The following is a 25984-nucleotide window of genomic DNA, read 5'->3' on the forward strand; positions in this document are numbered from 1 at the left end:
CCCCCTGCCAAGCAGGAAACACCATCAGAGCACTCCTGACATATGGTTGTCAAGCCTCTGCTTAAAGACCTCCAAAGAAGGAGACTCCACCACACTCCTTGGCAGCAAATTCCACTGTCGAACAGCTCTTACTGTCAGGAAGTTCTTCCTAATGTTTAGGTGGAATCTTCTTTCTTGTAGTTTGGATCCATTGCTCCGTGTCCGCTTCTCTGGAGCAGCAGAAAACAACCTTTCTCCCTCCTCTATGTGACATCCTTTTATATATTTGAACATGGCTATCATATCACCCCTTAACCTCCTCTTCTCCAGGCTAAACATGCCCAGCTCCCTTAGCCGTTCCTCATAAGGCATCGTTTCCAGGCCTTTGACCATTCTGGTTGCCCTCCTCTGGACACGTTCCAGTTTGTCAGTGTCCTTCTTGAACTGTGGTGCCCAGAACTGGACACAGTACTCCAGGTGAGGTCTGACCAGAGCAGAATACAGTGGCACTATAACTTCCCTTGATCTAGATGCTATACTCCTATTGATGCAGCCCAGAATTGCATTGGCTTTTTTAGCTGCCGCGTCACACTGTTGGCTCATGTCAAGTTTGTGGTCAACCAAGACTCCTAGATCCTTTTCACATGTACTGCTCTCAAGCCAGGTGTCACCCATCTTGTATTTGTGCCTCTCATTTTTTTTTGCCCAAGTGCAATACTTTACATTTCTCCCTGTTAAAATTCATCTTGTTTGTTTTGGCCCAGTTCTCTAATCTGTCAAGGTCGTTTTGAAGTGTGATCCTGTCCTCTGGGGTGTTAGCCACCCCTCCCAGTTTGGTGTCATCTGCAAATTTGATCAGGATGCCCTTGAGTCCATCATCCAAGTCGTTGATAAAGATGTTGAATAAGACCGGGCCCAAGACAGAACCCTGTGGCACCCCACTAGTCACTCTTCTCCAGGATGAAGAGGAACCATTGATGAGCACCCTTTGGGTCCGGTCAGTCAGCCAGTGACAAATCCACTGAGTGGTAGCATAGTCAAGACCGCATTTTACCAGCTTCTTTACAAGAATATCATGGGGCACCTTGTCAAATGCCTTGCTGAAATCAAGGTAGGCTACATCCACTGCGTTCCCTTCATCTACCAGGCTTGTAATTCTGTCAAAAAATGAGATCAGGTTCGTCTGACATGACTTATTTTTCAGAAATCCATGCTGACTATTGGTGATCACAGCATTCCTTTCTAGGTGCTCACAGATTGTTTGCTTAATGATCTGCTCCAGAATCTTCCCTGGTATTGATGTCAGACTGACTGGGCGGTAATTATTTGGGTCCTCTCTTTTCCCCTTTTTGAAAATAGGGACAACATTTGCCCTCCTCCAGTCTGCTGGGACTTCGCCTGTTCTCCAGGAATTCTCAAAGATGATTGCCAGTGGTTCTGAGATCACATCTGCCAGTTCTTTTAATACTCTTGGATGCAGTTCATCTGGCCCTGGAGACTTGAATACATCTAAACTAGCCAAGTATTCTTGTACTATCTCCTTAGTTATTCTGGGCTGTGTTTTCTCTACTGAATCATTTGCTCCAAATTCTTCAGGTCGGGCATTGTTTTCTTTATCGGAGAAGACTGAGGCAAAGAAGGCATTGAGGAGTTCAGCCCTTTCTGTGTCCCCTGTTTGCATTTCACCATCTTCTCCTCTGAGTGACCCCACTGTTTCTTTGTTCTTCCTTTTGCTACGAACATACCCATAAAAGCCTTTTTTGTTGCTTTTAACCTCTCTAGCAAGCCTGAGTTCATTCTGTGCTTTAGCTTTTCTGACTTTGTGTCTACACGTGCTGGCTATTTGTTTGAATTCCTCTTTGGTGGTTTCCCCCCTTTTCCATTTTTTGTACACATCCTTTTTTAATCTTAACTCAGTTAAAAGTTCTTTAGATAGCCACCCTGGCTTCTTTAGGCACCTTCCATGTTTCCGTCTCATTGGTATTGCCTGAAGTTGTGCTTTTACTATCTCCCTCTTAACAAACTCCCAGCCATCATGAACTCCCTTTCCTTTTAGTATTCTAGTGTTACAAGAAAAAGAATTCTTTCTCTATCCACTTTCTCAATGCCATGCATAATGTTATACACTTCCTTCATGTTACCTCTTATTCACAATTCCTCTAAACCAAAGGTTTTCAACCTTTTTGAGTCCACGGCTTCCTTGACGGACTACCTTCTTTCTGCAGCACCCCTGTGGGGCTCAGGAGCTCAGTAATGTCCCCCCCCCCTTGCCTGCAGAGCCAGCAGCCCCTCACCCCTTTTTGAACACCCTCCCTTGGGGAGTGTTCCCTCAGCCGCCTCTCCTTTCCGCTCTCCTTGGGAGTCCTCTAGCAGCAGCCCCTGGTCACTGAACTGCACCTCCCAGAGGCACCATTGGCCTGCGGAGCTTCTAGCCAGGGCTGCTGCAACAAACAGCTGGGCAAGCCTTTGGGAAGCAGAGAGCATGTGAGAGGGCATCAGAGGAGGGAGGGAAGAGAGGCAGAGGCCACGATTGTCCTGGCTGCTGACAACCCCAGGGGACACCCCAGGGGGCCACGGCACCCTGCTTGAAAACCACTGCTCTAAACTAACGTCCTCCCCCATGCTGTAATCTTTCCTGATAGGGAAATTGCCCCATCAACTTTTCCTTTCTACAATATCAGGCAGACTGTCCCTGAGGGGATGCAGCCCTGCCTCCCAGAGAGAAATAAGGTTCTTCACCCCTGTTTTTAGATGTGATGATGATGATGATTCCGCCCTTCATCCATAGATCTCAGGGCGGTTCACAACATACAATATTAAAAGTACACAATAAAATAAAATAAAATAAAAACCAAAACAAACCAATAATTCCTTCTAGCGGATCCCACCATTAGCCACCAATAAAGTAGTGGACCTAGCCTGCCAACTGCCCCCACCTCATGGTATGCCAATTAAATGAATGTCTATAATTGACCACAGGCTATCTTGTGGGGACCTTGTGCGAGGGAAAACTTAAGTGATTTAGAGCCTTAGGCAGGAGCTGAACAAACAAAAAAAGTTTTATTAGCAGAAACAAGAAGTTTGTGAAACAAAGTTGGGTCAGGAGATGCGTTCTTTCAGATAGAAGTTAACTTATCACTTAAACTGAATACAATGATGTCACAGGCTTAAACACAGCACTTCTTTCTGGTTTGGGAGTCTTCTTTACCTAGAGGTACCCTCTGTTCCTGACAGGAATGAGCGCCAGGGAGTCCCTGTCCCCCCAGCTCCTGCCTCAGACTCAGCCCTCCGCTTTAACTCCTGTCTGAATCCTCTCCCAAGACGGCCTCCCTCTCTAAGCCGCGGCAATCTTCCCTCTAGCTACGGGTATTCTCCTCAGAGCCAGTTCTCCCTCAGACAAACCCTCTCCTGCTCCCTGTCCCCCATCCCAAATCAAGCTCTAACTGACACTCTCCCTCAGAAACGGCACCTTTTGTTCTCCTGCCCAAAGTGCTGGCTCCGCCCACCTCTGACTGTCTGTCTTGACAGCCAATCAGAGGGAGGCTCATTTCAGGGGGATTGCAGCACCAGATGCTGGTCTGGTTCAGGTGTCCGTCACAACCCTCCTCCCCATTACTCAGACCAGGGAAAGCCAACTGGACACCCTCCAGATATGGCTAGACTACAAACTGAAATTATTCCTGACCATTGGCTGGCCAAGCTGGTTGGGGGTGATGAGAGTTGTGGTTCTACAACATCTACAGCACACCATACTGGCTATCTCTGAATGAGATGCTTCAGTCCTAATTTAAGATTTACATTCTGGTCTGTGAGCTGTGTCAGTATCCCGCACCTCCCAGTCTCAAAGTGAGAGTGAAAACAGGCCTTTGTAAAATGACTTGGTTCCCCACCCTACACAATGTGAGCACAGCAGACTCAAGTCAGAGCATTGCAAATCAGCTGCCTTTTATACAACTGTTGTAGAACCTGTCCTTGTTCCACCAGTATTCAATTGTTTGGTCTATTTTAAGGCCTTTGTAACCCAGTCACAGGTAATTGCATTAGGCCAAATCCTGACACGAATTGTCAGCGAGCTATATCTGATGAAGGGGCCCCAAATTTTTCAACGGGCATCTGAGCTCAGTGAGTTTTGTTGTGTTATGTTACTGTGTCTCACTAACATAAACTGGATTTTATGGGTTGGTGTTGAGTGGGTGGGTTGTGTGATCCCAGAAGTTTAGACCAATCTTCCTCCAGACAAGTTTTGTCACGGTGCAAGTTACTGTTTAGTTCATCTCTGCCTGGAGGATATCTGGATTATTGGATAAGGTTCCTTGTTCTGATTGCTGAAAAGCACCACCAAGGAGCGGGTTGGGAAATGGACACACTTTTTAATATGTCTGATAAGAATGATTTATTCAGGAAAGCAGAACTTGTGGTTTAAACATTCTTTGTTTGCCCCCTGGGTTCTGAAAATTTATTGCCACCCACAATGCCTCTGAGGCTTCCTGAACATGCCTTACAGACTGAGAACCTTGCAAAAATAAACAAATACACACACTCTTGCAAAATACATTGAAGTTGAACTCCATAACTCCATGTTTTCTTAGCTGAGAATTTGAGTTGCTTTGGCATATAATTTTACTTTTTCTATAAAAAAAATGCAGAACATCATAATCAGGAGTCTTAGTTCGGCTTAAAACTGGGGCCAGCTCAACTTGGGAAATACAAAGACAATTTAAAAATGTTTCAGACATCCATAGTGCAGAATACTCTTTAAGAAGCCAGCAAATCACTTGAAAATGACTATGGATTGGAAGTGGAGACAATATATGCACCTTTCCCTGCTTATCTGTTTGCTTTGTAAGATGAAAAACCTTAATAAAAACTATTGTTTTAAAAGAAGCCAGCACATACATAATAGCCCCCAAAAAGATGAACACACTGCAGTCCAATTTACAATAAAGGCTGTAGAAAAAGAGGTATTTTACCAAGGCCTGTCTGAAAATATTGAGGGACGGCTGGGGCAGCTCAGAAGGTTTATGAAGCCATAAGGGACATGCAAGATGGAAGGAGTGAAGGAGGTTGTTCAAGTTACCTGATTCTAAACCATTAAGGGCTTTAAAAGGTAAAAGTTAAACCATTCACCCCATATTTTACAATTCATGCCGAACAGGAGTCATCCCAAAACCAAATGGTACTTCTTAAAAGAGTAACTTGAGTTTTATGCATTTATGGACTATAAGTGTCCTGTACAGATTGTAGCACCAAGGGTCGTCTTCCTTAACCATGGTTATGTGTTGCATCAGGTAAGTGTAACATCAGAATGCTTAAATCGTGGGCAAGGATTGGCTGCAGACTAGGATGTGAAATCACTGTTGCAAAAATGGGTTTGCAAGGCAACTTACAATTGGCTGCAATTGTGCTCCCGGTAGCATGAACTGCATTTGCTGTGCAAACATGGCTGCGGCTGTCTTTTGCTGGATCAGGTTGTTGCGTCCGTTGATTTCGAGTTGTGTTTTTAAGTGCGGTGGAGGATGAAGGTATTTGCAGTTTTCTCGAGTGCAGCGACCCTGGGGGGAAATGCGAAATGTTTTGCTGAGCTAGGCCAGTGCTTCCTTTAGCACCCACAAAAGATCTCAGTAACAACCCCCCAAAAATCCACAACATATTCAAGATTCTTCCTGCTCAGTTTTGTTTGCACTGACTCAATCCACACCATACAATTAAAGCATCTTTAACCATCTTGGCTTCCTGCCCCAAAGAATCTCAGGAACTATAGTTGGCCCTTTGTAGAACTGCAATTCCCAGTACCCTTAACTGACTGCAGCTCCCATGATTCCTGGGGAGGGGGGAAGTCATATGCTTTAAATTTATGTTTGTATAATATAGATGTGACCCAAGTCTTATGCACTGAACATACAACCTTTTTAACTTGCCCACATTTCACTGGATGCCAGGAGTGGATGTCAGAAAACAGAGGAAAGATGCAAAGAGTTTATTTCCTTGAGGGAGTCTGGTGGTGGCTGATGTAGATGCCTTCCCCACCGCCCATTGTTGAGGTACTTTATGCGGGGAGGGGGGGACGACCCACTTTTGTGGTCCTGTCTTTCTCCCATTAGATGTGGCTGCCATTGTGGGCTCTGCACACTGACCCAGCAGCCATATTGTGCCTGGTGCCCACAAGCACGTTCTCAAAATTCCAAATGTGCTCAATGGCCCAAACAGGTTGGCCACCCCTAGGTTACAGTGCCAGCAATTCCTTGCTGAGCTACTTTTCTCTTCATGGAGTTTTTACAAAAGGAAGTTTTGAAAAATGTGGTCTAACCTGCAGTCGGTGGACCATGTTTTCCAAAACTTCCTTTTGTAAAAACTCCCTGTGAAGAGAAAGTGATCATTCCACTCCCAGAACTGTGTCACCATATACACAAGCTCCTTTTCCACTGCATGTGGAGGCCATGGTCCTAGGTTTTTTCCCCCTTTTCTTATTCTGGATCTTGCAAAGGATCCACTTTTGCCCCACCCCATCAATCCCGCACCACATCAATGGCACCAGGTCTGCCTTTCCAAAAACTACACCTCCTCTAAAGGCGGTCCAGGTCTTTTGATAGATCAGAATGTTTATCAGGCTTTAGAGCAGCGGTCAGCAATCTTTTTCAGCTGTGGGCCGGTCCACCGACCCTCAGACCATGGGGGGACGACTATATATATATTATATTTGGGGGGGGGATATATATATATATATATATATATATATATATATATATATATATGGGGGGGGGAATGAACAAATTCCTAGGCCCAGCAAATAACCCAGAGATGCCTTTTAAATAACACATTCTACTCATGTAAAAACAAGCTGATTCCCGGACCGTCTGCAGGCCGGACTGAGAAGGTGATTGGGCTGCCCACAGGCCTTAGGTTGCCTATCCCTGCTTTAGAGCAATGTATACACAGACTGGACATGGAAGGCTCATGTCACCATGCCTTTTGACCAAATTTAGGATAAATCTGCTTAGATGTTTTTGCATTTATAGGAATCTGGGAACAATGTGTGGGCGCGGTTAAGAAGTATACACTTCTGGCTTCCCCAGAAGTTTGATCCCCGAGCCAAGATTTCACTGAAATAGTCATCATTTTGATCAGCAACTCTACAGAGTGACAGATAAGCTGGGGGGGGGGGGAGTGTCTCTCTGAAAGCAGCCTTGAAGATTACTATATCACCTGTTACTGATGTTGCAAACGACCATAGTGCTTACTCTGCATGCATTTAAGCTCAGAATGAATTGTCACAGGCTGTATCTTTCTTCTTTTTCTGCATTTTATTGCCACTAAACTCCCACTTTCCCATTTCTCTTCCCTTTGCAATCATGCATATAAAATCATGCCTGACAGTGGAGGGTTGCACTACAAGCATTTGATGAAGCGAACTGAGGAACGTTAAGAAGAGCCTGCTGGATCAGGCCAATGGCCCATCTAGTCCAGCATCCTGTTCTCACAGCAGCCAGCTAGATGCCCCAATGGAGAATCGGCAAGCAGGACTTGAGCACAAGAGCAACTCTCCTCTCCTGCAGTTTCCAGCAACTGGTTTTCAGAAGCCTCTGGCCATGAAGGAAGAGCACAGACATCATGTCTCATCGCCACTGATTGCATTCTCCTCCATGAATGCTCTTAAAGCAACCCAAATGGACAATACACACATTTGTTTTCATGCAAAAAACTGAGGGTGCGGTGGGCTCTGGTGTCAACATTTGCTTGAAGTTCCTAATAAATTCAGAGCAGATACTGCGAGAAAAGCCTCCAGCTTCTCCTGGCATTACTACGCAACCCAAAGTTCGTCTCTTGACATTCTCTCCTGCTTTACCGCCAATGGTAATAATAATATTCTACATCTTTGGAGAATTCAGTAGTGGAATACCTATTTTGCATGCAGGGAGGGGGGGGACCCAGGTTTAATCCCCAGCAACCCATTAAAAATAAAATAAAAAAGAATCCTGGGTCAGCAAAGAAGCCAAAGGCCACCGTCTCCCTGTGGCTCCGACCATGGAGAGCTGCCACCACTTGCAGCAGACCCAGAACTAGGCTGGATGGACATGCTCCTCCAAAGGCTGCATCAGCTTAACGTTTGGCATGCACAAGGTGTACAGTTCTAAGGAAATGAGCTGAGCTGGCCAGTGTGTGTTTCTGAAAGGACTCTTCTTACATTCTGATCATATTTGTGGCACACGTCAATTTTAAACTCAACAGCTTGGAAGAACATTGCATTCCTAGGAACTAATGTGACCAAATTACCCCACAAGCTCTTCCCCTCTGATCAGTTTTCCTTTCTCATAAATATCACTATTGGCATATATATGTTGCTGAGAAGAGAGCAGCAATCTATGTATGCGCAGAAGTGCTCTTGTTTTCATCACTTTGTATGCTGCTGGGTAATGATAGTGGGAGCTGAGCCCTAGCTCCCAATAAATCCTGGGTATGTACGACAGCACATATATACTTTGCAGATCCAATATAGATACGAGCTGGTATAAAAAACTCCGCTTAGAAGGCTGTGAACCCACAAAAACTTGGGATGCTTGCTTTCTGCCAAGTCAGGCCATTGGCCCATCTTGCTCAACACTGACTGGTAGGATTTCATGCCAGGGAACACTCCCAGCCCTGCCTGGAGGTGCCTGGGATTGAATGTTAGATTTTCTGCATGCAAAACAGGTCCTCTAGCCCTGCATTGTAGCCCTTCGTAATTCCTACATCACAGGATATCCAGTTTTAAAGAAAGATGGGAAGTTGGTCCACTCGGCTTAGTATTGTTTGCACAGGGTGGGGAACCAGTAGCCCTACAGATACTGCGGGACTCCAGTTCCCATCAACCCCAGCCAATGGTCAAGGAAGAGGGGAACTGTAGTTTAGCTACACCTGGAGACCACAGGGACTCCATCCCTGGTACGCATGGACTGTCAGCAACTCTCTTGAATTTTCAGACAGTTGCATCTTCTCCAAGGCCTCCCTGGAGATGCTGGGGGTGGAACCTGGGGCCACCTGCTCTACCACTGAGCTCCACCGCTCCTTTACAAATTTCATGGTGTTTGGGGATGATGGCATAAGCAACATATTTTGCAACTTGCGTATGTTGTGAGTCATCAGAATCGGTATTATGTAGATCAGGGGAACCTGCGACCTGTTTTGGGATTCCATCTTTCATCAGTCCTAGCAGAAATGCTAATGGTCTGGGAATGGTGGGGTAGAAACACTGGGAAGGAGGAAGATTCCATGCATATGATGGCTCTGGGGAAAGGGATGGCTGGAGAAAGGCATAAAAAACCCCAACCTAGGGTGGGGAAGGGGGGAGGTTGTGTTCTCTGGGAAATTGTTGCTGTTGTTGTTGTTATTTATTACATCTGTATACTGCCCTGCATCTGAATATCTCAGGGTGGCCTAAATGTGTGCAGCATGTTTCACTGGCATGTGTCATTTGCAAAACGCTGTGATTCAGTTTGCACTTCTTCTAGACACCCAACAATTATCAAGAATAACGGAGAAGAGGAAAGTGCAGTTATCCTTCCTCTGTCCGCTCCCCACCCACATGCCACACTTTCATTGCAAATCTCGTAATCCAATTCCACAACTTTCCCTGCCTGATTGAATCTCCCTCTCAAGGACATCTGAGGATGCAAGTGCCTCTGACCTTCCTCTGCCTACATTCGACGGGTGTGTGTGCGCGCAAAACGCTATGAAACAGAGGAGCCAGGCTGGCTGCTTGCTCGTTTGCTCTGTGCAGATGGGGAAGCAGAGAACATTCAGGCCCCAGAGAATAAATGCTGAGGTGCCACCTTCATGACTACAAATAGCAGTTGCTGCTGCTGCTGCTGCTGCACACTACCCCATCTCATTCCCAGAGATTCCAGCCATGCTCTAAACCCAGGAATTTGAGTAGGCTCAGCTCTCAATATGCCTATTGAGATAGAAGCAGCCCAGGGATAAATACACTGGGGGCGGGTATGTCCTGGACTCTGAAGCACAACCAAATATCACCACCATTTTTGTTTCTTCTGTTATACCACTATCAATGTGCTTTATTGGAAGACCGGTCTCTGCCCAAAGGTGCTTACAATCTAAAAATGAACACAGGGAGGCACAAGGAAGAAGGAGCACAAAATGTGGTTACACCAGTTATGCGTACGTAGGCTTAGTCTCAAAATTTAGTGATGCAGTTCACCCAACCAAATAATGAAGGCGAAACTGAAGATATATGGGTAAACGGCTCATAAACACACACATGTGTACACATAAAATATCGTATAAACTGCATTTGAGAAACTATTTAAAAGTATTTTTAGATGGTTTTAATTGTTTTGAATATTTTATTTTAAGTACAGCATGCCCTTTTCCCGCTTTAATTTACTATGTTATTGTTTGCCCACTTTGGGAGGAAGAGGGATAGAAATCAAATACATAATATAAGAGGGAAACTGCTTGTGAAAATGTGCACACCAGGCAAAACTATACACAAAAATCTGAGAAATCTGAGCGGAGATGGCGGTGAATTTTCACGAGGACTTTAAAAACAAATGAACGCGGAAGCAATGCAAAGATCAGGAGACCCCAACTGAAGACTAGAGAAATGGGAAACTGACAGAACCTCGCAGAACTAGACGGTAGGCACAGCCCCAGGCCTGGTGGCTGTGTGTGGGAGGGGATAGTCAGTGAAAGCAACGGCTTAACCATCAATCCCTTTGCCCAGGGAACTCTGGGAACTGAAGTTCTGTGAGGGGGAGGGGGCCTCCTAACAACTCTCAGGGCCCTTAACAAACCAGTTCCCAGGATTCTTTAGGGGGAGCCATGGCTGTTTAAAGTGGGATGAGAATGCTTTAAATGTACAGTGCAGATGGGACCTCATAGTGATTTGAGCACTTGAGGAAAGCATTATATACATTCTGATGATTATGAATAATCTGTATAGGACGCAAGCACAGAAATGGATAAAACATACAGTATGGAACTTTTAAAAAAATATTGGACTAAGTTCTCAGTCATTCTAGGGCTGTACCCATTATCCACATTGTATTTGGAAAAGAAACATAAAAAAAGAAGAAGAGGTCTGCATCAAAGTAGTATTACCAGTGGCAAGAAATAAGATTCAGTTTACTTGGCAGGAGGGGGTGGTGTGCTTGTGGAAATCAAAATCAAGTGCAGCAATGACACAGGGCAGTTTGTATTTGTGTTGCTGCATAGTTTAGAAAATCAACAGCCTAATGAACATAAACAGTTCCTGGATTTATAAATAACAGCCCATATGAGCTGACAATTTAGTTTCAATCTGGATAAGCAGCCCATGCCAGGAAATGTGGGACACATTTTCCAGCGCTTTCCTGAGATCACAAAAGGTACAGGAAGGTGACTCGCTCCAGAAATTTTCTTCTTCATATATAAGGCTGACTTATAAACAGTTACTCACCTGGTGTGAGTTAAAAATCACTTCCAGATGAGCTGGCAGGGGTTGTTTATAGAAGTTTTTAAAAAACAAACAAACAAAACAAACAGGCCACAAATGACTAGCAAAGGTTTTTCCAGGCTTGAAACATTCTGGAAGATTTGCAAGGCGGATAGAGCGCCACCAGCATGTGCACAGAACAACATTAGCTCAAACAACAGAAATCTGCCGTAATCTAAATTCTAGATTGTGCAAGAGATGACAAAGGGAGGGGGGTACAGACTGCCCCGTGTGCATCTTTTAGAGACATCTGCTGAGCAGGTGAAGCTTTTCTTGGAGAGAAGCAAAATACAGTCTCTTGCTGGTTGTACACATCAAACTGCTGTCATTGCACAAGTGAAGGGGGCAGTTAAAAGCTGGGTGGCCTGGTGAAAAAACAGACAAGGGCTCTTGCACTTTTAATAGTTGCGTATTAAATGTGCAGCACCTCTGTCCTCTTTTCACCCTATCCCCCAGCCCCAATTAAGAATTGGCAGAAAATTGGAGGAAGGGGGGAGAAACAAGGGGAATGACTGTGTAGAAACTCCAGTATTTGGGGAGGATGACTGAAAGGTGTTTAAGGCTTCACAGAACGCAGGGAGCTGTCTTTCCAGATGGCAATCTAGCTGTGTGTGTGTTATGTGGAAGGGTTTGAAGGAGAGAGAAGGAAAGAGAGAGAGGCAGAATTCACATACTGTAGTTATCCTGGCAGAGACTTCCTGGTCTATAAAGGACTTAGATGAACCTCCCAGTGCCTGTGGCAGAATGAGATGGACCAGGCTTTTAAGAGTAGACTTGTACCAATTCAGTCTGCAAGTGGAGGATACTATTTCTGAATGCTGCCCCACTGTTTTTGCCTTTTAAACCCTCCATATTGAGAAAGTCAACATCTCCTTGGTGCAAGTTTTCCACCTCAAGGGAACTGATAATAACAGCAGCAGCATTCAAAACAATACCGTTCATATACCACTCTGTTGTGCTTCTTGGGTAAAGCAGACCTAAGGCATGTGAGAGAGCAAGAAAGAGTTCCCTCCCACAATGAAGTAAGTGGACTGCTCTTGCCACTCTTTCTCAATTTATCTTGCTGCAGTAATTATTCTGCTGTTCTCAAGTGAGGCCTAATCCTATTAACTGATAAACCTCCAACTCTTTTTTTTTTGAAAGTTACTAGACCTCACGGCTGCAAAGCAACACCTACCACCCACAACATCACAATGGTTCAGATTACAAGTTATTTGCCAGCTAGCAGCACTCAAAGGTAGCTGCTGTCTTATTTTATCTTGGCTCCAGGAACAAAGCTAACCCCGCCAGGGCCAACCCAATATATTTTGTTTCCTTGAGCAAAGGAAAAGATGTCCCCATCCCAATTCCAGAACAGAAACTGAATCGTACTTTAACACTGGCAAACAGGACAGCACCCTCCACCCTACTTGAAGGCACCAGGGCATAGAGCAAGCCAGCTTAGGTTACCCAGAGGGAACAGTTAGGGCTCCTAAGTATTTGCTGCCTGAGGCAGCTGGAACACTCTGCCTAAAGATAGGGCCAGCTATGCATCAAACAATGTGTACCGAGTACAGCTCTTGCTTACTGTGTACCATTCTGGTTGCCTCATCTCAAAAAGGATATGGTAGAGTTTGAAAAGATTCAGAAAAGTAACTAAAATGATCAGGGGGCGATTCATAAGAGCAATTCCCTTATGAAGAAAGGTTGCAGCATTTGGGACCTTTTAGCTTAGAGTACTGTAAGAGGCAACATGACCGAAATTTGAAAGATTTTTTCTCCTCTTAGAACACTAGAACTTGCAGACATTCAATGAAACTGCCTATACATTTGCCCCCCAAACAAGGCACCCCTTAATTCTGGAGCAAGACGCATAGAGAAAAGGGCTTGCTTCCTCTCTCATACCACCTGAACTCAGGGACACCCAAGGAAGCTGAATGTTGGAAGGTCAGGAAAAGAAAGTCCTCCTTCCCACATGCAAGGTTAAACTGTGGGACTTGACCTTACGGGAGGCAGTGATGGCCGCAAACTTGGAGGAGGAGGGGCTGTTAATGGTTACTAGCCAGCATGGCAATCCAGCTGTGAGGCTGCAATGCTTTTGAATGCCAGGTGCTGGAAGGAAGTGAACCACAGGAAGGGGGATTGTTCCTGCTTGCTGTTTCCCGCAGGCATCTGTTTGGCCCCTGTAAGAACAGGATGCTGGACCAGAAGGGTTATTGGCCTGATCCAGCGGGCTGTTATGTTCTTATGACTAGAAAAACAACCATGAACTTTCCTGAACCACAACACAAAGCCCAGCCCATGCCTCTTTTCCATCCAGAAATAAATCTATTTCACTGAGGAAGTCTAGATATCAGAACACAGCTAAACAGGCAAGCAACTTCTCCTGCAGGAAAAGCACTGGCCGGGAGGTGTAGAGCAAGCATGACTAATGTCTGCATGATGTGCTCAGACTGACCTCGAGACCCAGAAATATGCCTCTGCCACGCTTAACATTGCCATGCAAAGCTCTCAAATCTAATAATGGTGTTTCATTTTCTCCACGCCATGCCAAGAAGCGGATTAACAGAAAATGCAATCATGACTTCAGAAGCTGGAAGGTTAATTCTGAATACTCACCAGCTAACCTCCCCCTTCCTCACCCTCCCCAAAGTATTCCTAGAACAAGAATAGGCCAATAATTCCCCTAGAAAATTGTTTGTAAGGAGTATTGCATAAGACGATCAAATTTATGTGAAATCTAAGCCGTCTAGACCATGGTTTGCTACCCTGATGGAAGAGGTAGCCAGTGTTCGGTCTCTGAAAACTGCTTGCCAAATTAGCCTCTTAGAGTCGGACACGACTAAATGACTAAACAACAACTACTGTCTTGTTTTGCAATTCTTCATTCTGTTTTGTCTCTTGGAGTCATACATCTATGGAGACTAACTGGAACCCCTCAAACAGTTCTAATCTTTCTTTCTTTATCCTCTCAAGATGCTTTTTGTCAGAAATGTTCTGAAGGAATGCCTCTGTGAATTTCTTACAGCTCAAAGTACCAACATGGAAGCTATCAACTTTCCCATTTTAATTTTTTTATAGCTACTAGCTCTCATGGTGTAAAGGAAGGCGCTAGACTAATCAGGTCAACTCTTGAACAAAGAGTTCTCTATTTCCCATTGGTAAGTGATCAGATTCAGTCTTCAAGCTGAACATTCCACTTCTCTATAACTGCCCTCTGTCATTCTGTGCAAAGATTTATTACCTCAGAGGAGCAAATGTTTTGGCATTTTAACTCATGCTATCTCCCGAAATTAACAGGCCTCAACTGAAAGCCCTATTCTTCTCACATGTGCTCCTAAAAATAGAAGGGTATTGGGGGGGTGGGAGGGAGATATACCGTATTTTTCTCTCTATAAGACGCACCAGACCGCAAGACGCACCTAGTTTTGGGAGGAGGAAAACAAGAAAAAACATATTCTGAATCTCAGAAGCCAGAACAGCAAGAGGGATCGCTGCACAGTGAAAGCAGCAATCCCTCTTGCTGTTCTGGCTTCTGGGATAGCTGCGCAGCCTGAATTCGCTCCATAAGACGCACACACATTTCCCCTTACTTTTTAGGAGGGAAAAAGTGAGTCTTATAGAACAAAAAATACGGTATATGCTTATACTGAAAGAAACAAAACACACTCTTAACTGACCAAGGTTAAGCAAAAACATTATCATCCCTGGATTCGCATTCTCCCATTTAAAAGGAAAAACAATCTACGGAACTGCAAGAATAAAAACATCTGAAAGCAAATATGGTACCTTTTAACGGTAAAAATAAATAAATAGCCTAATAACAATACCACATTTTTCATTGTAGTCCCCCAATGGAATAATTGGGATGTGCCACTCCGCCCCATGGGATTTCACAACTTTATTCCTCTGTTTCTAACCAAGTGAAGAATGGAGAGAGAGAAAAGCAGTGCTGTTTCACATTTTCTGCATTCCATTCCTGCATGATGGCCAAATACCCCCCAAACCAGCCCTGCACTACCCAGAACACAGCCCACCCAGCTTATATGGCAGACCACCATGGATTCAGTATCATTTTGCTGGGCGAGCATGTTCACAAACTGGGGCTGGCCATGCTTCTCCATTCACCTATAAAGCAGGTTGTGTGTTTGTAAGTCCCTGCAGTAATAGGACAATGAAATCCCTTGACATGCATAGCAAACCCTTTCCTTGTTAACATTAGCTTTGTGCATGCACATGAACCATCATGTGCTGCCTGGCACATCTACTTTGACCTTGGGACTTGGGGACGGGGACCCAGGAGGAGGGAATGTGTGCTGAGGTTCTGTAAAGCCACTGAGGGCTGCTTTTGTCTTGGTGGGTTGGAGAAGTCAGGATTCTATCCTGAAAACAAACCTTGTAGAGGCAGATGTGAGCTCTTTCACACCACCTTCCTGGCACATGATCTCAATCCTGGGCTCCTGGGCTCTGGCACACAGCTGCCTTATCTTGCCTGGGCTATGTTTCAGGCTCTGAAATACTGTTATGGAGTTGATTCTTTAAGCACCAGTGGCTAACCACCTTCTATGCTGGTTGGGGGCCTCAATCTAGCCCCCTAAGCAAATCTCACCCTGTCCCCCCAAAACAACCCACACTGATTTTGGTAGAGATGGTTAAAAAGTGAATGGGTGGGTGGGAGAATTAAAGCCAGCACAGTGCAGAAAAAATTAAACCTCTCTGCCCAGCCTAGAGAGGGACGCGGGTTGGCGCTGTGGGTTAAAGCCTCAGCGCCTAGGGCTTGCCGATCGAAAGGTCGGCGGTTCGAATCCCCGCGGCGGGGGGCACTCCCGTTGCTCGGTCCCAGCGCCTGCCAACCTAGCAGTTCGAAAGCACTCTCGGGTGCAAGTAGATAAATAGGGACCGCTTACTAGCGGGAAGGTAAACGGCGTTTCCGTGTGCGGCTCTGGCTCGCCAGAGCAGCGATGTCACGCTGGCCACGTGACCCAGAAGTGTCTTCGGACAGCGCTGGCCCTTGGCCTCTTTGAGTGAGATGGGCGCACAACCCTAGAGTCTGTCAAGACTGGCCCGTACAGGCAGGGGTACCTTTACCTTTACTTTGCCCAGCCCAGCCCTCAGATGTAAATCACCCTCCTTGCCCCCTGGTCACCGGATGGATTCTTTAATGCAGTGTTTCCCAAACTTGGGTCTCCAGCTGTTTTTGGATTACAACTCCCATCATTCCTAGCTGGCAAGGCCAGTGGTCATGGGTGATGCAAAAACAGCTGGAGACATAAGTTTGGGAAAACATGCTTTAATGAGTGAGCAGAGAGGAAATAATAACCTCCCCACCCTCAATTGATCTGAAAAGATCAAATGAGAGAGGAAGCGTGTGCCTTTGTGTGCATATGCCCCTGAAGGACAGGCCATGAGCAAATGTGGCTCTCTGGCCCCCAGGGTGGATTTGATTAAAATCAAATCTATTTAAATCATGATTTAAATCACTAGTTAGTAAGGCTTGATTTAAATCAGGCATAGGAAAACTCAGGCCTCCCGATGTTTGGGGACTACAGCTCGCATCATCCCTAGCTAACAGGAGCAGTAGTCAGGGATAATGGGAGTTGTAGTCCGAAAACAGCTGGAGGGCAGAGTTTGCCTATGCCTGATTTAAATCCTTCTTTTACAGAAAGGTTCAACCTTGCTGGCATCCTCTTAATATTGACAACTGGAGGAAGGTTTCCTTTTTGGAAAAATAAATTTTTACAGTTATATAAAAAATTACTGATTGATTATACTATTAAAAACATATAGACAGATAATTATGAAATTATTGTGAGGTTTAATAAGTCAACTATATTTGGGTAATTTTTTTGCTGTACTCTATTTGAAGGAGAAAAATACCATGTCCTTCATAGCAACTGAAACAATTTATTTAACTAAAACAATAACATTATAGCATATGTATCCATGTTTGTTAACTGATGTGCTTAAACATTTTTTTTTAAGAACTTAAGAGTTTTAGCACACATGAAAAACTTTAAACAAATCCTTATTTCCTGATGAATAGCCTTTGGACTAGAATGTAACTTAAAGAGAAAATCTTTAGAAATATTTTTCCTCCAAAAGCATTTCATTTAAAAAATCCAATTTAAATAAAAAAAATCTGATTTAAATTTTTAAAATCCGATTTATTCCATTTTATTTTTTAAAAAATCATTGATTTTTACTCACCCCTAACAGCTAGCTGCCCCTGCTTCTAAAGCTAACACATTCTGCACAATTTGAGGATTTGCATGAAAAGCTGGGGCGGAGGGAGATTAAAGAGTGATTCCCATCAAGAGAGGAGAAGCGTTTTTCCTGAACCCTGGGAATCTTGGTAAATCCATGCGTGTGTCGGGACGCATGCAGTTCACCCCGGCCTTTGCTGCTCTGCGGTCCTTGACAGGCCTAATCCCTGGGCGGCTGTCCCTGCCGAGCTGCAGGCCAAGCTGGCTCCTGGGATAATGTGCAAAGCTATGACCTGGCAGTGGGAGGGGGCAGGCACAAATCACTCCAGCATCTTCCAACCCAGGCGGGGAGGACAATGCAGACAGACGCTCGCCAATCTCTCGTGACAGGAGCTCCCAAGCTGAGGTCAAGGGAGGCCAAAGCTGCAGGCGAGGTGGAGGGAGAAGTTGAGAGGGGCAACAAAAAGAGGGGAAGCCGTTGGGAGTTAATGAGCAGGAGGGTGCAATTAGGATTTCAGTTTCTAAAGTGGGACGGGGCCCAGCAGCCAGTGGAGCAGGTAGAAACAAGGGGGCACGGTTTTCTTGAGGGGTACCCTCAGGGCAAGACAGGTTTTGTTTCTGCTGGAAGAAATAGGAAAAAGCACGAATGTCACAAGTTAGAGATGCAAGCAGATTTTCAGTTAGACCTTGATTGCACTTGCCGGAGCTCCTGCAGCCTCTTCATTCCCTGTGGGGCTCAGAGACGTAGGACAGTTTTGTTCCCTGCACTGAAATCGCTGAATTGGTTCAGACTAGGGGCCGGTTTTTACACAAAGCATATTCCAGTAGTTTTTATTATTATAAAAAAATGCCACTCTGGGAGCAACTTACACCTATGATCAGAAAAGTTTGTCTGGACATTCAGCTTATTCCAGGGTGGCAAATTGCCAGCAGTAATTAGTTTTATACATTTTTAAAAACTAGTTTATTTTGTTCCCACCCACGCAAAATAAAAGCAGGGTGTAGCGTATATTAAGCCTAAAAGCATCAAAACGCTGGTAACTGTCTGAGTAGTTTTAACATAATGGATTAAAATCCAAAACAGAATTGTGAACAAAACAGGACAAAAACGTGTGTGTGTGTGTGTGAACCAACCAGAAACACTTCTGCTTGTCTCTTAAAAGTCACCCCGAACCCACCTCTAACAACCCCACAGTGAAAAATGCATACATTGCAATCACAGCCTATCAACAGAAAGTACTCATCTGTCTCAAAGGATACCCTGGGATGCCTCACAATGGCGACTTGGAAATAAATTCAGCTGAGCTTTAATTTTAGAATTCATCCACACACCCTCCAAGCATAAGTGTTAAGAACTACGTTGTCTATGGTGGTGCCGCATTCTTGTGTTTCTGGGAACAGAATGGAGACCCACACAGGGATGTAACTAACAGCCTCCTTTGAAGGCAGGTAGTTCTGCCAGATTTCTATGTCTGGAGTGACTGATGTGACATGGCTACAGAGAAGGCTGAATGGAAGGAGATGAACCAGAGCAGGAAATCATTCAGTGATGCAACGGGAACCCCCTTCTATGTGGTTGGGCTCACAGGAGCCTTCAATTGCATTGCTAATTTACTTCTTGTGGCATACCAGATGTTCCTTTCCATTCCAGTTCTGTCCTGCCCCCCCCCCCCCCGTCCCTGCCCATGGGATCTTCCAGATATCTCCTCCTCGGGAATCTCCCTGTTTTTGGAGGCCCACCCCCACCTTCCTCAAATTCATGCTATTCCTCAGCTGGGACACCTTTCAAGAAGCATTCATCTGCCTCTTTCGCTGAGTGACCTTATTAGTACTGATCATGTTTCTAATAATATCTGACATTGTAAGATGGCCCATCTGCTGCAGCATTTCACTTCTTAAAAAAAAAAAATACCCAAAAAACTATGCAAAAAAGTGTTTTGTTTGGGGAATTTTCCCACCAAATCAAAGTGGTGGTGGTGGTGGTGGGGGGGAGTAGAAATACCATTTGGTGACAAATGACAATCTGCTAGGACAGACATAAAAGAAAACAAAATGCTCCCAAATTCAAATGATTTATCTAGTCAGTCATGTACAAATCTATGCATTCATCAGGACTCCAGACAAGTCAAGAAAAAAATAACTGAAAGTGAAACAGGTATCTGAAGAAGTGTGGATGCACACAAAAGCTTATACCAAGAACAAACTTACCTAGTTGGTCTCTAAGGTGCTACTGGACAATTTTTTATATATTTTGAAAGTGAAACAGACATAGAATTGTTTGTTGTGTCCAATGTCACAAACTCAGTGAATGTTGACATTCACCAGCCATTCCTAATTTTTTAGGAGGCTGCTGGTGAATTTCAGAAATAGTTTTGACATTTTCCCTAGCAGACACTATTGACTAATTTGGCAAATCATCAAATTTCATTTCCATTGTTTCCCAGGATGGAATTTTCCAAGCCCTGTTTTAAGAATTTCTTACATTTACTGGCACATCTCAAGAGCCCCCATAGCCATTTGTCACTGGCTTGAAACCAGCCAGGCTATGGGTTCTTGCAATTACTATCCCAAGTTTCGATGTATCTGGATCAGCATTCTTAAACTTATGGTCTGTGCACTACTGCAGGTACATATGAGCCTTAGAAATAAAGCCCATGAGCATGCACAAAGTTCACCTCCCTGGCCAATGAAGTACCTCTGCATTTAATACGCTAGTTCTGCAATATAACAGCATTCTTTGTTTGTTTGCAAATTATTGTTGCGTTGCATGATTTCTGGTGATGGATGATTTAAAAATGTTGATTATACGTCAATAATTCTTGACTAGCTCATTTACATTTCTAAGAATTTGGGGTGGGGGTGGGGGAGTCAATGTTTACTCTGTAAGTTTGTCAAGGAGTCAATGAACCCAGCAGTTTGGGAAACCCTGCTCTGTGACAATCCCACCCAGCCAGCCTGCTGGCCTTCTGAGGCCAATAATCATGTTTAGTTCTCATTGGGCTGTTCTATAGAGTCACCCCCCCCCCCCCGCTGCCCCACAACTTAATTGCCTTCTGTACTTCTGAGAACCTTGGGATTCCCTCCAAATGGGTAAATACCTTTGCCATGCACATGGATGACTATGTTCAAATATATAAAAGGATGTCACATAGAGGAGGGAGAAAGGTTGTTTTCTGCTGCTCCAGAGAAGCGGACACGGAGCAATGGATCCAAACTACAAGAGAGAAGATTCCACCTAAACATTAGGAAGAACTTCCTGACAGTAAGAGCTGTTTGACAGTGGAATTTGCTGCCAAGGAGTGTGGTGGAGTCTCCTTCTTTGGAGGTCTTTAAGCAGAGGCTTGACAACCATATGTCAGGAGTGCTCTGATGGTGTTTCCTGCTTGGCAGGGGGTTGGACTCGATGGCCCTTGTGGTCTCTTCCAACTCTATGATTCTATGATTCTGTGACTACCTCCATCCTTGGATCTGTGGGATATAAAGCTGTCAGTCAAGTCCAACATTTTGAGAGGACTGCCTGCCTCTGTGTGCAGGCAGTTTTGTCAGCTGGTCGGCTGCTGCAAGGAGTGGTAACTGGTAACTACTCGGATGCAGTCCTCTCATGACTCACTGCTATCTAGTATATAGTTTATCTGTTATGTAACCTAAGCCTGCCTTCAGGAAGAACTCTGTAAACCTGAATGAATCTGATAGTAAAGTAGTTTCTTTAAGAGGGACAGAAAGGGATTATCAACCAGGAAGGTATAATTATTGATAGGACTCAAATGAGTTAGCAACCCGCTTGTCGCTGCATAAACTCAAACAGGGGATCATTTAAACTCTGCTAAATTATATAAACGTTCCCACAGGATCCCACAGCCCTCAAGAGAATGGGTTTGATGTCAGTGTGGAGCAAAGGTGGGAAAACTATGGCCTTTTAGATTATGCTAGACTCCAAGTGCTCATCATCCCTGGCCATGATCTCTGGGGCTGAAGGGAACGGAGAGTCCAGCAACATCTGAGAGGCCACAAAAGGGTGGTCCAGACAGATGGCTAATTGCCTAAGCCTGTTGGCCTTCACTATGAAAGATAAATACTGTGCAAAGAAGGCTGCAGCCTTCAACCCAATAGCCTGCTGAATAAATCAATTTAAGTCACCTTCAATGAACGCCCAACGCCATCTATCCAAAACAACTGCATTGGCTATTTCACCCAGATAAATTAGCACACATGTCTGGTCATGCTGCCTATGCTACAGAGGAGAGTCCCCTATTTGAAGGAGTCCTCTTTCTCAGAAGTGGGGGACCTGATGTCCCCTGATGTTCTTGAAGTACAAATCCCATAAGCCCTCAGCAAGCATGGGTGACACATCAGGGATGTTGGGAGTTGTAGTTCAGCCAACACTTGAAGGGCTAACTGTTCCTCACATCTGATCTGTCTGAAGTGCTGTCTACTCTATGTCTGGTTTCAAGATAAATAACTCTTAAGGTGGAAAAGCAGCCAATAGCACTGAAAACTGCTCCATCAGCAGTGAGCCTCTGATCCGCTGACTGAGAAGGCACAGAAGTCATGTGGTCACCATCTTCCCCACCGTGCAGAGATGGGATTGCATTTCTAGCTACAGCAATAATTTCTAAATCGGCCTATGAGCATAAATTAGCGTATACAAATATTACGTAAAGCCAATCTTCTTTTCAGTGATGCGTTTCCTCCGTTTCGGTGGTGTGGAAGAGGTAAGCCTAGTGAATGGTGAAGGAGAACCATCGCCAGGGAGGCACTGCAGGCTTGCCAAGCAAGGGCTACTTTTGCCAAAGGGAAGCTCTCAGGGTCCAGGGATATACGCTAAAAGCAAGCAGGTGCCTGGTGCTCAGAAAGGGAGGCTTGCTTGCTATTTTTAAAGCCTGCCATTAACCCCTTGTGAACTGGGTGGGGGCTTCGCAGAAAGTGCCCATCAGCTTGCACCAGGATGCGTGCCAGTTTCAGAGGGGATTTCATGGTGGGCAGCGAAGCAAGGCAGGCAGCTGTTGAATGTTTTATACCTCTCTGATTTTAAGGTGGGGGAGGAATGAAAAGGAAAAGGAGAGAAAGGAAGAGAGACTTGCAGTGTCTCTAAGATGAAAAAGAGCCGGAGTCAAAGCTCAGCCTGAAGGGTGGAGAGCATTTTCCATCCCACGTTGCCTTCTTGGGGCTGCAGGAAAAAATGGGCAGAGCAATGGGTGCAAATTTTGCCTTTATACAGTAGGCCGGCCTTGACACACACACTTGCACATCCCACACTGCAGACCCACACTGTCCAGCCTAGCATGGCTGTGCTGGCTTGTGCTGATGGGAGTTGTAGTCCAAAACATCTGGAGAGCACCAGGTGGGCAAGGGCTAGCTTACTGTGACTAAACCAAAGTCCATAAAATTGAAATGATCACACATTTTCCCCATGCCCCTATTTCTTATGCATCTATTTTGAATTGCAAGCCTCTTTTGAGGTAGGGACCTGCCAGGCCTGTCCATTACCCAAAGCACAGTCATCGTGGCTACTGGACACTGATGGTCATGAATTTGCTGAATCCTCTTTGAAAGCCATCCAAGTGGGTGGCCCTCACTGCCTCCTGTGGGAGGGAGTTCCACAGTTTAGCTATGTGATGTGCGAAGGACTTTCTTTTATCTGCCCTGAATCTTCCACCGCACAGATGGTGCTATTTAAACAACAACAAGCTAACTGAGAGGGAAGGTGGCCAAGATACAGCAGTTCTGAGGCAGAAGTAAACCACCAGAAGCTACATTTGCAATCTCATGGGGCTGGGCTCAGGGTGACAAACTCAAATATTCCTCAACAGAAATGAAGATACATTTGAATTTATCTGCTGAATTCAAAAGCTTTAGATCTCCGAACAGGGTGGGGATCCAGCCCTTTTAAGCACTGTCAGATTGGTGGGCGAAGCATCATCCCAGAGACTGGGCAATGGGAGAACACGTATTCACTGGACTCTGTACAACCAGCAGAGAAGGAAAACTCAGGTATGGGCACTGTTTGGGGTGGGGCTGCAGCTCAGGGTAGAACAGGTGCTTTGCATGCAGAAGGTCTCAGGTTCACTGTTTGGCAGAATTAAGACTGAGATGAGAGGAATGACCTCCGCTTGAGGTGCATGCCTGGGGGTAATTGGCAGTGGATTGTTTTCACACACAAATACCCCATTCTGTAGATTTCTATTTCTCATATTTTATCTGCACAATCAGAATGAATTTCAGGAACGCAAAAGTTGTATTGAAAAACAAGACTTTCGAGCCGTCCGGCCTCAAAATGGCAATTCCATTCTGGCGGCTGTAACCCTGGTTTAAGGAGCCATTTGGCACCTAGCTTATAAGAACCTAAGTTTCTGCGGGGAACAGCTACCAGCTGGGGAAGATGACTGTGGATCTGACCTAAAGAGAAGGTGGCTTTGTGATTCCCTCTTTCACTTTTCGGGAGTGAGCGCCAACGCTTCTACAGTCAACATGGCAACTGGTGCGCAGAAGATGGATGTGATAGCAAGCCTGCCAGAGCTTTGCAATTTGTGGAATTGAAAACATCTAATAAAAGAACCCCAAGGGGACCACTCCTGGAGCCAGTGCAGGGAGGACGAAGCATGCTCAGCAGCTATGTAGCAGCGAAGGACATTAGGTGGGTGGGAGGGAAGGAAGCAATGCTGAAGGACAGCATTGCTGACCAATTGGAAAACTGAATAGGGCCACTCTGCACTGCAACATTCCAGTGCAGGGCTCATTTGCACGGCTCATAGCCTAGAGGAAATTCAAATGCTCTTCTGCAGCTGTGGGTTCACAGGCCAGAGGTAGAGCAGGAAAGGGCCATCGCTCAGTCACAGAGCATCTGCTTGCACGCAGAAGGTGCCAGGTTCAACCCCACTGAGAGGAACTCCAGGTAGAGCTGAGAGAGACTACCTGCCTGAAACCCCAGAGCGCTGCTGCCAGTCAGAGTAGACACTACCAAACTAGATGCTTTGATAGTCTGAGTCAGTATAAGGCAGCTTCCTGCGCACCTATCCGCATGCTTTGCACACAGGGTCCAATCCTGGCAACTCCGGTAGCAGGTGAGCAGCAAAACCTCTTGTCTGAGAACTCTGGGCAGATGCAGCCAGTCAAAGTATGCCGCCTAGAGTGAGACCAGGAGTGGGGAGCCTCTGGCTTTCCAGGTGTTGATGAACTACCTCTCCCATCAGGCCAGGAAAGCATGCCCAATGGGAAGAGATGATGGGAGCTGTTGATCAGCAACACCTGGAGATGGGCTGGGTGGATAAAAATCCATGATTTTTTAAAATCAGATATTTTTTTATTTAAATCAGATTTTTTCTAAAAAAAATTAGATTGGATTTTTAAAATAAAATTCTTTTGGAGGAAAAATCTTTCTAAAGATAGTTTTCTATTTAGGTTACATTATAATAAGGATATGTTTTAAATTTTTCATGTGTGCTAAAACTCAGTCTAAGTTCTTTCTTCTTCTTCTTAAGTTTAACCACATCAGTTAACAAACATGGATACATATGCTCTGATGTTATTGCTTTAGTTAAATAAATTGTTTAAATTGTTATTAAGGAAATGATTGTTTTTCTCCTTCCAATAAAGTACAGCAGAAAAGTTGTCCAAATATAAACAGTTAACTTATTAAACATCACAATAATTTCATAATTATCTGTCTATGTATTTCTAATAGTATAACCAAATCAGTAATTTTTGATATAACTGTAAAAACTACTCTGAAAATTTATTATTCCAAAAATGAAACCTTCATCTGGTTGTAAATATTAAGATTATACCAGCAAAAACGAGTCTTTCTGTAAAAAAAGAAAAAGAAAAGAGATTTAAATCAAGTCTTACTGACTTGTGTTTTAAATCAATTTGATTTAAATCAAATCCACCCTGGAATAATAGTCTGACCAGGTGTGTATCCATAGCTATATCTATATATGCACGACAGCTTACTATACCCTGCCAGCCGTCCTATTTCACACCTTCCAATGCCGTTCCACCACTTCTGTGCCCCACATCGAGTGCCTCAAACCAAGGTAGTCTGAAATCTTCTGCTGAAGAGCCGTAAATGAAACATTCTGTGCATGCAGTTTAGAAGCCAAGCCTGTCCTTCTGCCATAGCCAGGCATCTGTCACAACCAGGAACAGAAGATTGCCCTGAAAGCCAAAGCTCACATGAACACTTTTACAGCCCCCAACGCCCATTGCTCACATGACGATTGGCTTGCACATTAATCTCAGCACACCACTGCCAACTTTCTGAGCAGTGCCAAGTTGGTGCCTCTGATACTGATCTCGGGCTGGTGTGGCAAGCACATCAGATTACACATTGCAGCACATCTGATAAGTCAATAAGGAC

At 44.8% G+C, this 25984-nt stretch overlaps 1 protein-coding gene across 9 annotated transcripts in view; it reads right to left on the reverse strand.

The window, feature by feature from the left end:
• The window catches only part of MBNL3 (muscleblind like splicing regulator 3), a 123253-nt gene that overhangs the window by 31868 nt on the left and 65401 nt on the right, over positions 1-25984 (reverse strand). For 7 of the 9 annotated variants that reach the window (XR_014507011.1, XR_014507012.1, XM_083422669.1 and 4 more), the window contains exon 3: positions 5367-5531. Coding sequence is in view for 7 of the 9 variants with exons in the window: in XM_083422669.1 (XP_083278795.1) it covers positions 5367-5531 (165 nt within the window). In the remaining 2 variants the exon portion in view is untranslated. Of the gene's footprint in view, positions 1-5366; positions 5532-15820; positions 16151-16529; positions 17914-25984 lie in introns of those variants that run through there. The other 2 variants (XM_083422674.1, XM_083422675.1) reach the window with 2 other exon arrangements.

Source organism: Podarcis tiliguerta (genome assembly GCF_965153285.1).
Source record: "Podarcis tiliguerta genome assembly, chromosome: Z".
NCBI classification, from domain to species: domain Eukaryota; kingdom Metazoa; phylum Chordata; class Lepidosauria; order Squamata; family Lacertidae; genus Podarcis; species Podarcis tiliguerta.